We start from the raw sequence: 13428 nt of genomic DNA, 5'->3' as shown, positions 1-13428 counted from the left end.
AAATGAGGGAGAAACAGGAGCTGGAGGGAGAAAAACGGATGTGAGAAAACGACGTGTGTTAGAGGGTTCCAAAGTTCGGGGCGTGCAAGTTAGTGAGAGCTAGACAGAGGGAAACAGTTGGAGCGAAGGAGTGAAAATAATACAGATTAAGGCAGCAGTGAGATTACATGGATGTATGGAGAAAAGCTTCCCCAGCGTCGTGGTGCTGTGCGTGTTTTTCAGTCTGAGGGGGGCTTGACACCTCCCCCTGACACGCCACTGGCTCCCGGGTGGTTCAAGAGCTGCCTCCCGCTGTAACACTTGAGTGAGATAAGGCAGTGAAGTGTCTGTAGAGCCGCATAACAGGCTTTTAGACGTGCTAAAGAGATCTCAAATAGGCGACAATTAGGTTTCAAGTATGTGTCACACACTGACTGTGTGATCCTGTGGAGACCTGGCAGGCCGCGGGAGATGAGACGCCAATAGGGCGGTGGAGAGCGCCTGCTTTGGGGATGACCTTGCCCCAGCCGTGCCGACCTCAACAGTGGACATATATCTCGAGTCCCCCAAAGGATGTCCAACATCCCTTGAAACTGGCACTGCCCACTGCAGAGGATGGCCCTAGCTGGCCCCAAGCCTAGATACAGAGAGAAAGGAGAGGGCTGCTTGGCGAGGGCGTAGCAGGGACTGTTGGTACGGACAGCTGCCTCCCGTGCAACTACATTCCTATCGGGTGCCAGCTGCCAACGCACCCGACACTGCGGGGTATGCGGGCAGACTGGCACAGCCCGAGTCCTCCCCCGCCAGCTCCCCGGTAGCCAGAGCAGAAGGCATGCGTGGGGAACAGGTGCCGCTCAGAAGCTCTGCTGAGAGCCTGGAGGTGCGGGTTTAAAGCTGCAGGCAGGCAGGGCTATAAGCCACTGGTCCTTACACTATAATCCGACAACTTCATAGGTTTACAGGACCATGAAGTTGTCAGATTACACAGATGATGTAGTCACAAGGGAACGCAACTAGCCAAAGATGTAACGCTGTGACTGCCAGTGCACGTGAACAGCAGCGTTCCCCACGTCCCTTCATCTCCGGCTGTACCTTCCTGGGCCTAAATCACGGGTTCATGCAGAGCTCCGGTACTCGGAGCCCTGCAGATCAAGCAGCACATACATGCCTGCGTCATCGCCTAGCGTACCAGGGAAGCAGCGGTACCCACGTTTCTTCATCTCAGGCTGTACCTTCCTGGGTCTACGTCATGGGTACACACAGCCTACAGACCAGGATGTACATGACCGTGCCTAGCCCTTGTATGTGGAAAGGGGCGGTACCCGTAGCCCTGCACATGCTCCACGTGCATGTGCCCACGGAATGGGTATACTGGAGTGGCGGGTACCTACCTCTCCGGGCTGCACTGGGATTCAGTGTACTGCCCTGTGCACTCGGTCTGGGAGACAGATAAACAACTCTACATACGTACATGCACAGCCTGAATACATGCAAGTGTCATGACACGCAGCGCTGGAGGTCTGACGGGGTTTGCGTCCACAGGCCTGCTGCTACAAGGAAACTAGCTATACCACATCCCTGGGAGCTCTACTGGCGGCTCTGTGGCTTACAGCCCATGTTCCCACCGTCGGGGTACACCCCGGCTACAGACAGCTTCACCCAGGCCACTGGGGAAGGCGGTACCCCCGTCCCAGTGACGGGTCTGTGGGAGCAGGCGGTACAGTAGCGTCTCTCTGGGGCAGATTGGCAGTTGCTACCGGGCCCGGACAGTCTTCGATTGTTATTAATGACCCATTTAAGGATGAAGGTAGCTTGAGTTAATTACCTAGCAACGGAGACCCCTCCCCCTGCCCAGTGACCAACTCTGTGAACAATGAGTGGAGCTGGGCTCCCATTACCTGCTTAATCACAGCAAACTGAGCCCCATTGTGCGCCTCCGCCAAGCCCCGCCCCCTTCCTTCCACGCTGGGCTCCTAATCCCTTCATGGGATGGGCTGGTGCCACGGAGGAAGAAACCCGAAGAGGGAGGGGGCATTCCAACCAAGTTCAGCTCCACTGAGCTGGGACGGAGTATCGGGAGGACAGGCAAAGGTCACAAAGAAAGCTCCCTGCGTCTGAGGCGTGCAGACACAATCCTTCACACCCTGGTATATAGGTGTAAAAAACTCCCTGCCCCGGATGTCTAGACTCACTCCATCAGACTCTGGTGCTGGTATGTATGTGTAAAGAAGCTGCCTGCCTCTTAATCATATAGACACACTCCATCAGACCCTGGTACTGGTATGTATGTGCAAGACTGCCCTGCCTCTAAGGCTTGTAGACACAGTCCATCAACCCCTGGTGCTGGTATGTATGTGTAAGAAGTCCCTGCCTCTGAGGCGTGTAGACACTCCAGTAGACCCTGGTACTCATACAACCATCTTCACCTTCTACACACGCAGACCCATCAAAATGCCTTTTTAGCCTGCTGGGCGAGGAACACGATACAGATGAGCTACACTATTGCTATCCCCATACAGCTAATACCAGCATGAACAAACACGCCTGCTACAAGCTCACAAAATACTGCACACTCTTCTATAAAACAGAGACACATCACTAAGGCACATTCTCTAAACTGCCTACTAATAAAAGCTTGATCACTCTTTAAAACAAGCATTGGCATAGCCAATAGGTCTTGCCTTTGGGACCTTATGAGTGTTTAGCCATGCAACAGTTGCATAACTAAATACTTATAAGGTCCCAAAAGCAAGACCAATTGGCTATGCCAAGCGGCCGCGAAAGTGAAAGTAATCGCGGTCAAGCGCTGCGCGCGCTCCCGCGCACATGCACTGTAGCTCTAGGCTGGCCTGGTAGCGCTTTTTGGAGCCCTCTCAATAAGTCTCGCCAGACCAGCGCATGCGCTGGGTCAGGCGAGACCTAAAAAAAAGCATCACATCTATGACCTTCTCACTGACACACAACCTGACTTACTCTTCACAACCAATTCATGGTTGGGAGACGACATGGCTCTGGTGTTGCATCAAGCAGTTCCGCTAAGCTATTCAACAATCACACAAAATTGTATAGGCAAAAGAGGAGGTGGGCTAGCTGTTGTATTTAAGCCAACCTTAAATATCACTAAAGCTGAGGCGGAGGAGCATCGCCCTACTGCTGTACGAGCAGGTGCAAAAGGAAAATTAAAATGATAACGCATTCTTATAATCATTTTATTTTTTCGTCCTTGCTCAACTGGTCAGGGGCTGGGCAGTGTCAGAGAAGCAGGGGGAGGAGTGGTGGCATGACAGTTTTCAGGCCAAACAGTCATGCGAACTTATGTTTTCCACCGGGCTATGTTACACAGCCTGGGTGGAGAACATGCCCAGGCTCCCAGTCCCTCTCCGAGCTCCCAACCACAGCACTCAGACCAATCACAACGCTGCTAGAAGAGTCTGGAACCCTGGGTGCTTCCTGCACATGGAGTCCTGGAAGCGGGCAAAGAGGACCGAGGGGGGCGGCACACAGGTAAGTGATTTTTTTCCCCATTTGCCTCACAAACCACCTCTCCCACCGCTGTTAAGTAGCAGCCGCTACTGGTCTCCATACAAGGATGTGAGGCCCTCTTCACCAGATGCAACTCTATATCATCTTCCTGCTGTAACTTCCTGCTCCTGTACAGACCTCCTTCTAGAAATGAAACATTCCCAGACACACTTCTAGACACAGTTTCAAACCATACAGCACTACACTCCAACATATGCATTCTGGGTGACCTAAGCATATGGTTTGACAAACCCAATATGGCCCATCCAAAAACAATCATCATTGGCCTACTCACACTAAACCTATATTGAAAAATACCAATTAGGTATGTTTTTTTGCATGCTCATATTTTAGCATGCACTGCGTGTATTACAAATTGTGAGGTACACAAACATTATTTAATGTATGTTTGGAGTAGGGATCGCACATGGTCCTGAAGAAAGCCTAGGGGATGGCTTTTGAAACATGTTGACCAAGTAGAAGGCAACTCAATAGTATACCGTCTACGTTTCCCCATTTTTAATGTTTCCAGCTAGGGAAGGCAATAAATAATATTTTTTCCACAAGTCAGGTTACTTTTAACTTTGCACCACTATCTTTCTCCGACCCTACCACTTATGCACTACACATAGTTTTTTTCACTTATTTAAGTGCCCCCACGTCTATGTAGGTCGTAGCACGCCCCACCCCGTAGAGGTATGGGAAGACCCCCATGATGAAGCACGACACTGAATTAATTTTCAGTGTGTGAGGGGTATTTTAAAACACAGTGTTTCCCCGTTTCAATATCTATAGGGGTCCAACACTTTTTGCCACACCATCATTATTATTGTAATTTTTAAAAAAAGAAACAATGTAATACAGTGGTAGGATCTCTTTGTTGAAAATTAGTACCAAGAGGAGGACGATTCTACCCTCACGCCTCCTCTACACTCCCTCCTTTGTTTTTTGTGTGTGTCAAAGTGTGGTCACCCCGAGTAGTTTGCTGACTGTCCGACATACTGTCTAGCCATCAATTGCTCACACATCAGTTCCGTGGCCCGCCCCGCCTAATCACATCACCGCCTAATCACATCAATAGCATCTGTACGGTCGAGTACGGATTTCAGAAAACACTGCAAGTCCCAGCATGCACATGGGCTGCGGTCTCGAAAATTCAGTTAAGACTTGTGTGCATGATTGGTAGGTCGGTTGACACTGATCCTCTCTGCTGCAAATTGAAAAGGCTCATATACGTAGAGACAAAGAATGTATCGTCGTGGACCCCCCCCCCCCCCCCCCACCACAGTTTCTCACACAATGGCAGGAAACCCAGTAAAGAGATGAGTGAGAGAGACCTCAGTTTCTGCACCAAAAGATCTGGCTTCCAAGTTTTCAAAAACTGGGATGATGTCATACATAGGAAAATATATTCCCACGCCTAGACAGCCAGCTCTGGCGACCCCATAGGTTTAAAGCGACCGGCTTCGACAGCGCTAATGATTGAAGGGATGTCTCAATCCCGGACAGCACCAAATGCCCCTTTCACTTTCAAGGAGACTCTCGCCCAGCCAGGCCTGACGCGACCATCAACTTTCAAACAACCGAGGCCGCGCCCAGTGCCGGTCACGTCCATCATCCGTGACGTCACTCCCAGCCAATGACCCGCATGGCCTCCCACTCACAGCCAGACTCATACGGAGCCCCTCCCCAGCAGCTCCCTGGCCTGTCAGGGTATCTAGATAGGATTACACTCCCTGAGTCCCTCTCTCAAACAGCTATGTTGAAGCCCACTCCCCCCCCCCCCCCAATGATAGCCCCTCAGGCTGTCACAGTAAAACGCACAGCCAAACTGTGGGCCTCGTAGAACTGCATTTAGCATCGCTGCCAGAAGTGTCAGTGATTCCCCACTCTGTCCCCGCCAGTGTCAGGGGTACCACGGAGTCAGCCTCAGAGTCTGCATGGGAGTCAGCCTCAGAGACTGCCAGGGAGTCAGCCACACGAGTCTGCCAGGGAGTCAGCCACACGAGTCTGCCAGGGAGTCAGCCACACGAGTCTGCCAGGGAGTCAGCCTCACGAGTCTGCCAGGGAGTCAGCCTCACGAGTCTGCCAGGGAGTCAGCCTCACGAGTCTGCCAGGGAGTCAGCCTCACGAGTCTGCCAGGGAGTCAGCCTCACGAATCTGCCAGGGAGTCAGCCTCACGAATCTGCCAGGGAGTCAGCCTCACGAATCTGCCAGGGAGTCAGCCTCACGAGTCTGCCAGGGAGTCAGCCTCACGAGTCTGCCAGGGAGTCAGCCTCACGAGTCTGCCAGGGAGTCAGCCTCAGAGTCTGCCAGGGAGTCAGCCTCAGAGTCTGCCAGGGAGTCAGCCTCAGAGTCTGCCAGGGAGTGAGCTTCAGAGTCTGCCAGGGAGTCCAATGGGGTCTCATTCCAGCACCTCTTATCGCCCCTGCCCCCCTCCTGCCTCCTTGGCCAGTCTCAGATGGGGGTGGGAGACGAGCCAGCATATCCACAGGGAGAGCCGAGCCAAGGGTCTGGCTTGCCTCCAAGAGCCCTACCCCGGGCCGAGCCCACATCTTTGCCACGTAATTCGTTCTGCAAATGGCATATAACAATAAGATAAGGGCTCTTCCAATCTAAAAAAAACAATTTTCAACACATGGAAGCGTTTAACTTCAGAGCATTAGACCGCATCACTGCATTAAATGTATGGAATGGAATGTATTGGGAATGAATAAAACATACGAGAGTATTTTGAACAGGGTAGATCCTGAACAGATCGCAAGGTTCTCCCAAGTGCGATGGTAAAGGGGAAAAGCGGCAAAGTGAAATAAGAGAACACAAAATGTGGTCAAGCAGGGAAGCAGAAACTGGTCCCAGAATTCCTGGCTGTGCAATCGAGTCTCTACATGGGTCTCTCTTCCTAAATCAAAGCTTAATGCGTTGTCTATATTTCTCTGAGGGCCTATAAACACGAAGGCCTGGCTTGTTTGTGGCTCGAGGTTTCAAGAAAGCCTCGAGCTGAGCCAGGCATTCAAATGAAGCCTTACTATTCTCGCCCACCTCTATTGCATAGTCTCCCTCCAGCAACTCTGAGTGGTCCCGTGGGATCTCCCTTTATCTCACTCCTACCTAGACGTCCGCGAGTCTGAGTCCGAGCAGGGCCACTTGTTGAGTCCCACCCCTTGCCACGCCGCTGTGTGTCTGTGGTCTTTAATAATGTCTCAAGCGTGAAAGCTCACGTCACGCAGACTTCACTGTACCACTGTCTTGTTCGTCCGGAGCTCTACGGAGGCACACCTGTGGGCGCTAGGGGCCTGGGAGCGCTGTGGGAAATGTCTGGGGAGGGGAGGACACCTCAGTGTCCGGGCACGAGAGGATGCAGACAGCAAGACACGCGACAACGCGGTGGAATGAGGGTCGAGGGCCACAGACGCACCCAGCCGTGCCCACGAGAAGGCATGCGAGCAAGAGAACAGCTGAAAGGGTGGGCTCTGCCCCTGCCTCCCCCCGGCTGCTTCAGCATCGCCATTCCCTGTCTCACCTCCACTCCCACAACGCATCCCGGGCGCTACTGGAATTCCAGACAGAATGAGTTCAAGTTCCCCTGGTGAGATCACCCCGTCTGTGAGCCATCGCACCCCCTGCCCCGAGAGCACAGGGGCAGGGGCCATTTAGAAACCTAGAGAATCTCTTTACATCCAGTAAATTGAACAGAGAGCTCTGCACAAGGGGAGCGACTGGGCGACCGCCGCCCACAAACGCATGTGTCTGACTGAGGAGGGGAGGCAGGAACATCAACGCAGACAAAGGGGACACTCCCAGCCTCCCCGGGCACACGGTACCTCACTGGCTGGGCCACGGGGAGACCACCCCTCGAGCCAGCAGTCCTGGCTGCCGGGAGAGGAAAGGGTCCATTGCGGAGCGGACGGGGGTGAGGGACGCACGCCGTCTCCCTTCATAATTAATATCCCACATAACTAGGTCTTCCCCAAACACACGTGGAGTCCCCCGCCCTTACTTCAGGAGGTTCTGCAGCCTCTTGCTGGAGTCTCTTCTCACCAGGACCGTAGACATCTTCCTCGGACAGCAGCTGGGCGCCTCGCTCCGGCCGGGACCTCTGCTCCAGGTGGTCTGCCCTCTCCTTGCAGCCTCCCTCCGGCTGGGTCCGGTTAGCTCCTTCCTCTCTTGGATTCAGGAAGTTGAGTCTGCTCGGGGCTCTCTTTTGTTTTCCCCTCAGTGTGTGTATCTGCCACCCCTCCCCCGTCCCTTCTCCGCCCCCACCCCTCCTGTCCCTCCCCTGCCCTCGGTGCCTGTGGGAGCGGAGTTGAGTCACATTGCTGGAGTGCTTCCTTCCTCCATGCTTCACCTTCACCGCCGTGCCCTCTCAGCTTCCTCCGTTCTTCCTCTGGGCTGCGTGGGAGGTGCCAGCATGCCATGTGCATCTGTTTCCAGCTGGCATCCACCCGTGGCGTGTATCCTCCGGTGCCCATGTCTTTCTGTATCTATCCCTTATCGACTCATCCGTGTGTCCACGTCCACCTCACTCCGCGCGCGAGTGTCGCCCCCCCCCTTCTCTGCGCCCGCTTCTCTCAGGTGCCCCACTTTGAAGTATATTGAACTATGTATGCCTCTCCCTCCACACGATGCCCGTCGAGGTGGCCCGGTGCCCACCTAAACACAATCCGTGCTCTGGTGCCTTGCACACCCTCCATCTGTATCTATCTATACAGTACACCATCCCATGTGTAGACTCACGCTCTGTGCCCACCTATATAGCACCCTTCCTCCGGTACACCTCCCTCCATCTCTGCCAACCTACACGTGCACCCTTCCCCCTACTTTATCCGTCCCTGTGTACACCCTCTTGCGGTGCTCACTTACACCCTCGCCCCACCTCCCTGCGCCTCCTTCCTCGTGTTCGCCTTCTGTACACTTACCATCTGTGCAAATCTACACGAACGCCCACAGCGGTGCCCACCTGCACGTGGATCCCTCTCACTGCCTCTACCTCCGCAGCCCTCTCCATGTGCACCGTTCCCGTCTCCCCATCTTCAGAGACTAGGACTCCCGTTCCCTTCTTTCACCCCCTGTCCTTTGTTGTCTGTGCGCTTTTCTTTTCCACTCCCGCCTGCTCATCCTTCCAAGCACCTCCCTGTACCCATTTCAAATGCCCGCATCTCTTTTCTAATACAACTACCGCACGTATTTTGAGCTAGCGCCTTGTGGACAAACATTTAGCCGCTTGGCACTGGGCGATTATGGCTGAATGGAACGAGACTGCCGTTTTAAGACTAGCAAAATACAGGGTAACCTGACCACTCTTCTCCACAAGGAGCCCACATTTCTGTATATATTGTACACCTCTCTGTACACGCACCCATAACGTGAGCGTCGCTTCGCATACCATGACAGCGTCATCTCCCCCACAAAGTAAAGTGTTTTACTCGGCTGAGTCGGCTCCATCACAATTTCTAGATCCAATCATACTTTTATGCCCGGCACCAACCCCAGTCTCATATACCATTCTCCCTAGGTGCCCCCCCCACCACTCTCCATAATGTACCTCTGTGCCCTTCTCCTACCCGCCCTCTACGCCCACCTCACTTCAGACACTTCAGCCTCTTCCTGCGTTTCCCTCCTACAAACATTGGAACGACTGTGCATTCCTTGGGTGCGTTGGAACTGGCGGCCCTTGCTTGGACACTCAGGTGGTTTGAAATACTTCTTTTGCAGTATTTGCCAACTGATCCCTTCCCTCCCTTCGCTCACCTTGTGGCTAGAGAAACCTCTTACAACGTATCAAGGACTGATGGACTTGTTATCTTCAGATGTCTATGTAGGACTTTGTTTTTGTCTTCTCTATGTGCAAACATCAATTTTAGAATACTATATATTGTCACTATACATTGGGTGTGTGATATGTTGTTTGTACAAAAAATGTTTAGTTTGTGTGATTTTTTTGTTTGGCTTTTGTGTATAATCCATGTTACAGCCTTGGATGCAAAACATGTTTAAAACAATGTTTTTCATGTTTGTGTCACAGTCTGTCTATGATGCAAACCAAAAATGTTTTAAAAATATTTTCATGTTCAAGCTAATATGGTTGTCTAATGTATTTGTGTTAGTGGATTCAAGTCTAGTCTCTTGTTTGTCATTTAATGTACGTCCTATTTGTGACTGTTTGTGAACGTATAGGTTTATAATCTGTGCAAACGATATTCCCAGGAGTTTTCATGTTTTATTGTGTGGTTTTAAGAAAAAATGAATGGGATGTTTTGTGTTGGTTTTATTTGCAAATCACTACCTTTCACATACTTTTATATGCTCCTTTGACATGTTTGCAGCCCTGAAGAAGCCATATGTTGGCAAAACGCGTTGACTGCACATTTATCTGCCCACTTGTGAAATGAAGAATGAATAAAAAAGAACATACGTTAACTGAGGATTTTGAATGTCTTTCTATCGTTACTATCATATTGTCTTGAAGATTTGTTCTCATTGTTGCCTCTCACTAATGTATAAAAGCATTTCCACATCAACCATTCCAACCATTGAGTTGGGTATTGTTACTTAAGTACCAAAATACTCTTCAGGGTGAACAAGCGTTCAAGAAAAACATGTTCTGTTGTATTTAAAGCTGTGATTATCATGTGGCAACCTATTATTATGTTGGTACATTGCAGATGTGGCTCTCATGTATAACCTATGTAAGGGCATTCCAAATTGATAAAGCTTTTTTACGTTTCTGTAGACAGCCCTGCTTCCTGCAGCGAGGCGATCACTGCGGATAATCTTGCATGGGTGGCCACAAATGGTTTATTGTCTGATGTGGTCACTCTTACAACACTAATATTAGTAGCTCTGGGTGATTTACATTAAACACAAGTTCTTATTGCAGAAAGGTTGTAGAGCACTACATTCTGTCTCATATCCTAAACCGTAGCGTTATGCGCTCTTCAGGGCTTTGAGGAGTTCCATAATTAATATTCATGAGACAGGTTTGCACACCATGGATCTAAATAGGGCCACATGATGGGTTACACTGCAGTCTCTCCATTATTTCCGTCAAATGTCTATGTCTCAAACTACTTGTGACCACCTCCAACACACTCCCCTAACGTCCAACTCCTACCACAAACTTCACCACTGTGCGCCTCGTTCACAGCCTCGGTCAGTCCTCAGTGCTTCCTTTATGTAAACTATATCTTTGTACACCGACTCCGAGTCCACCCAGAGGCCAGTCACCTGCTTTGTTCACTACCACGTGGACTAACCAGGGGAAAAATATACCTGGTCTGAGTCCCTCTCACTAGACTCTGCTGCCTCCTTGTAGGCTGACCCTGTGTCAGTCAGTCTTCAGTCTGAGGAGAGGGCTGATCTAGGCTTTACAAGCTGCCCAGGAGCAAACAGCAAGTGTGCACCACAGCCCACATCAGTGGAGCACGTTCCACGAGCGGGAATTCGAAGATAATTAAGACTGAAGCACCTGAACAGATAGAAATCGAGGTAGCTCACTTCCTCTGAAACAAAGGCTACTGGAGGGAAAACCTAGACCAGAAGTCAAGGGCCACAGTTTGTCATTGTGCCAATTTTCACCACAGAAACACATATTAGGGGTCCTTTGAAGATCTATTTTCAGAACTTGGGTATTTCTATGTTGTAAAATGTCTCACTCATTGTCCACTGCACAGACCTCTCGGCAAGACATTTCTCAGTGTACCTCTAGGAGCACTTATTCACAGCACTAGCAGTGATTGTGCAACACTCTGACAGAGGATCTAGGCCTTTATAGACAAGCAGAAAAATGATTCTACCTTACCACAGTACTGAGTACTGTAGCTCAGGGGGGAATCACTCGTGCTCATCCTTGGTGGGGGGCCTTACACATTTTGCAGGAGAAACCCTCCCAGGCTGCAGGAGTCTTTCCGGAATCATTTAGTAATTCATACAGTGACACTTATTTTGCGTGGGTACCGGTGCAGCCGGTGGCTACCGGACAGTCTACATGGGAAGTATCATTTATCACAGGTGTTTTACGGACAAAATTACTGGTGCAATCCAACTGCATAACAAAGCTACTCATTTTTACGCACTCCCCCCAAGAGCTAACAAAGTCCAGCCATCAAGGCTTAAGCAGGGAGTTGATTGTGGTTTGGAAACTCAATACAGCAATGCACAGTAAATACCACAAAACGGATTTAATGGCTAGAGCTAATAATAATGTTAGCAATACTTACAATATTAAGCTATTGAATGTATTGGGCGAATTTGTTTTAGTGAATTTGGGGGCAATTTGGGGAAGTCTTACCTTTTAAAACTTTGCTGCTATTTTTTTAATCTTCGGCGCCAGGCGGCCATTTTGTCTGGGCCACGCGCTGGTTGGAGTCAGCGCTCTAGTGCTTGCCCGCCGCCCGCGTCATTATTTAATGGGCTGGGTTCGGACGCGCGCAGCGGGCGCGCCTAAGGCAAGCCCGTCTGCGCCCGTCCGTGCCAGTCCGGACCAAGGGGCGAGGAGTCCTGCTCAAACTGGAAATTTTGTTATACAATACTCTTGTGAGCAGCTTTTAGCGCTATGTCCTATTCCTCTAAGCGAATGCTCGATAATACATCCAGTACGATGCGGACATAGCTGCAGTAACTGTCAGTATGTCTTAAACACACAAACTGAGTTTACTAAGTCTATTGCCCCTAACATATTTGACTTTAAGACTCATATTAAGCAACCCAACGATGCCAATAGAGTAGGGGTTTCTGCTTTTTCTTTTTTAAATATTAATTGTTGTTCGCTACCTAAGCATAAAGAGGAGATCTTTGATTTATTGCTTAATGAGCAGCCAGACGCCATGTTTCTTACTGAAACCTGGCTAAAGGATAGCTCTGGACCCGATATAGCTACTGCTCTTCCAGCTAATTATATAATAATGAGGAAGGATAGGAAAGAGAAATCAGGTGGTGGCATTGCCATTATTTATAAAAACACCTATACCTGCAAATTTGAAGACTTCATCTTTTCAGGCTGTGAAGCTGCTCTATTTAGATTGAATCTTAATCCCCAATTCACCTTTTCGGGTTTTTTAATTTATCGTCCTCCGGGGCCTGCTGGTCTATGGGCTGCCGCCCTTCCAGATTTAACGGCCCCTTATCTTTTAAATTCTGCTAATTTTTCCATCTTGGGTGACTTAAATCTGGATGACTACTTTGATCTCAGATCTAGCGGCAATGAATATATTACTTCATAACTCAGGCGCCACTCACTTAGCTGGGCACTTACTTGACCCTATTTTCTGTAATCTTCTAAACAATGAGTGTTCCCCAGCTCTTCAGCTAACGTGGTCAGACCACTACTTAACGGGTTTTAGCTTTGAGCAAACTTTCTCACCCATCGACTTTTGCTTTGAGCGGCAAAACTAAAGGTAGAAATTAGGGGAAGCTGAATCTGATAGATCTCAATCAGGTTTTAGCAAAAAATATGCCTGACATTAGTCAGATTTCTTTGGCTGTTATGCAAAATATTTGACACTGACTTGAGAAATCTATCGATATATGTCTTCCTCTTTCTACGAAAAAATTAAACAAGCATCGCCCACCTGCCCCCTGGTTTTCGGAGAAATTAAAGCAAGAAAAAAGTAAATGTAAAGTCCTTGAAAGGCGTTGGAGGAAGGACTACTCTGACAACTCTAAGATCGCCTATAAAACAGCAATACGAGCATATCACTCTGTGCAACACCGCCAAAGCGGAATTTGTGAATAATACTATAATAAATGCACGTAATAATTCCAAAACTTTATTTAAAGTTGTCAGAAATCTATCTGGCACTGATAACATTCCTAGCCCTCCTACTCTTACTGAAACTCAATGTGAGAATCTGGCTGGCTTTTTCCTTGACAAAATAGAAAAAATGTATGCTGCTTTTAAGACGAAACAAGACATTTCTCCAGTGTCAG

The 13428-nt window shown here is 49.7% G+C and overlaps 1 protein-coding gene across 4 annotated transcripts in view; it reads right to left on the bottom strand.

Annotated features, from left to right (window-relative positions):
• The window catches only part of LSP1 (lymphocyte specific protein 1), a 267129-nt gene that overhangs the window by 147432 nt on the left and 106269 nt on the right, over nucleotides 1–13428 (bottom strand). Inside the window, exon 1 of one of the 4 annotated variants that reach the window (XM_085644934.1) lies at nucleotides 7502–7890. The exons of 2 other annotated variants lie outside the window; for them this stretch is intronic. In XM_085644934.1, the coding sequence (XP_085501060.1) occupies nucleotides 7502–7557 (56 nt within the window). In that variant the 5' untranslated portion in view covers nucleotides 7558–7890. Of the gene's footprint in view, nucleotides 1–7501; nucleotides 7891–13428 lie in introns of those variants that run through there. One more of the 4 variants, XM_085644936.1, reaches the window with a different exon arrangement.

The sequence above is a fragment of the Triturus cristatus genome, chromosome 3_1 (genome assembly GCF_964204655.1).
Source record: "Triturus cristatus chromosome 3_1, aTriCri1.1, whole genome shotgun sequence".
Lineage (NCBI taxonomy): Eukaryota > Metazoa > Chordata > Amphibia > Caudata > Salamandridae > Triturus > Triturus cristatus.
The sequence above is the reverse complement of the archived record's forward strand: the minus strand, read 5'-3'. Positions and strand labels throughout refer to the sequence as shown.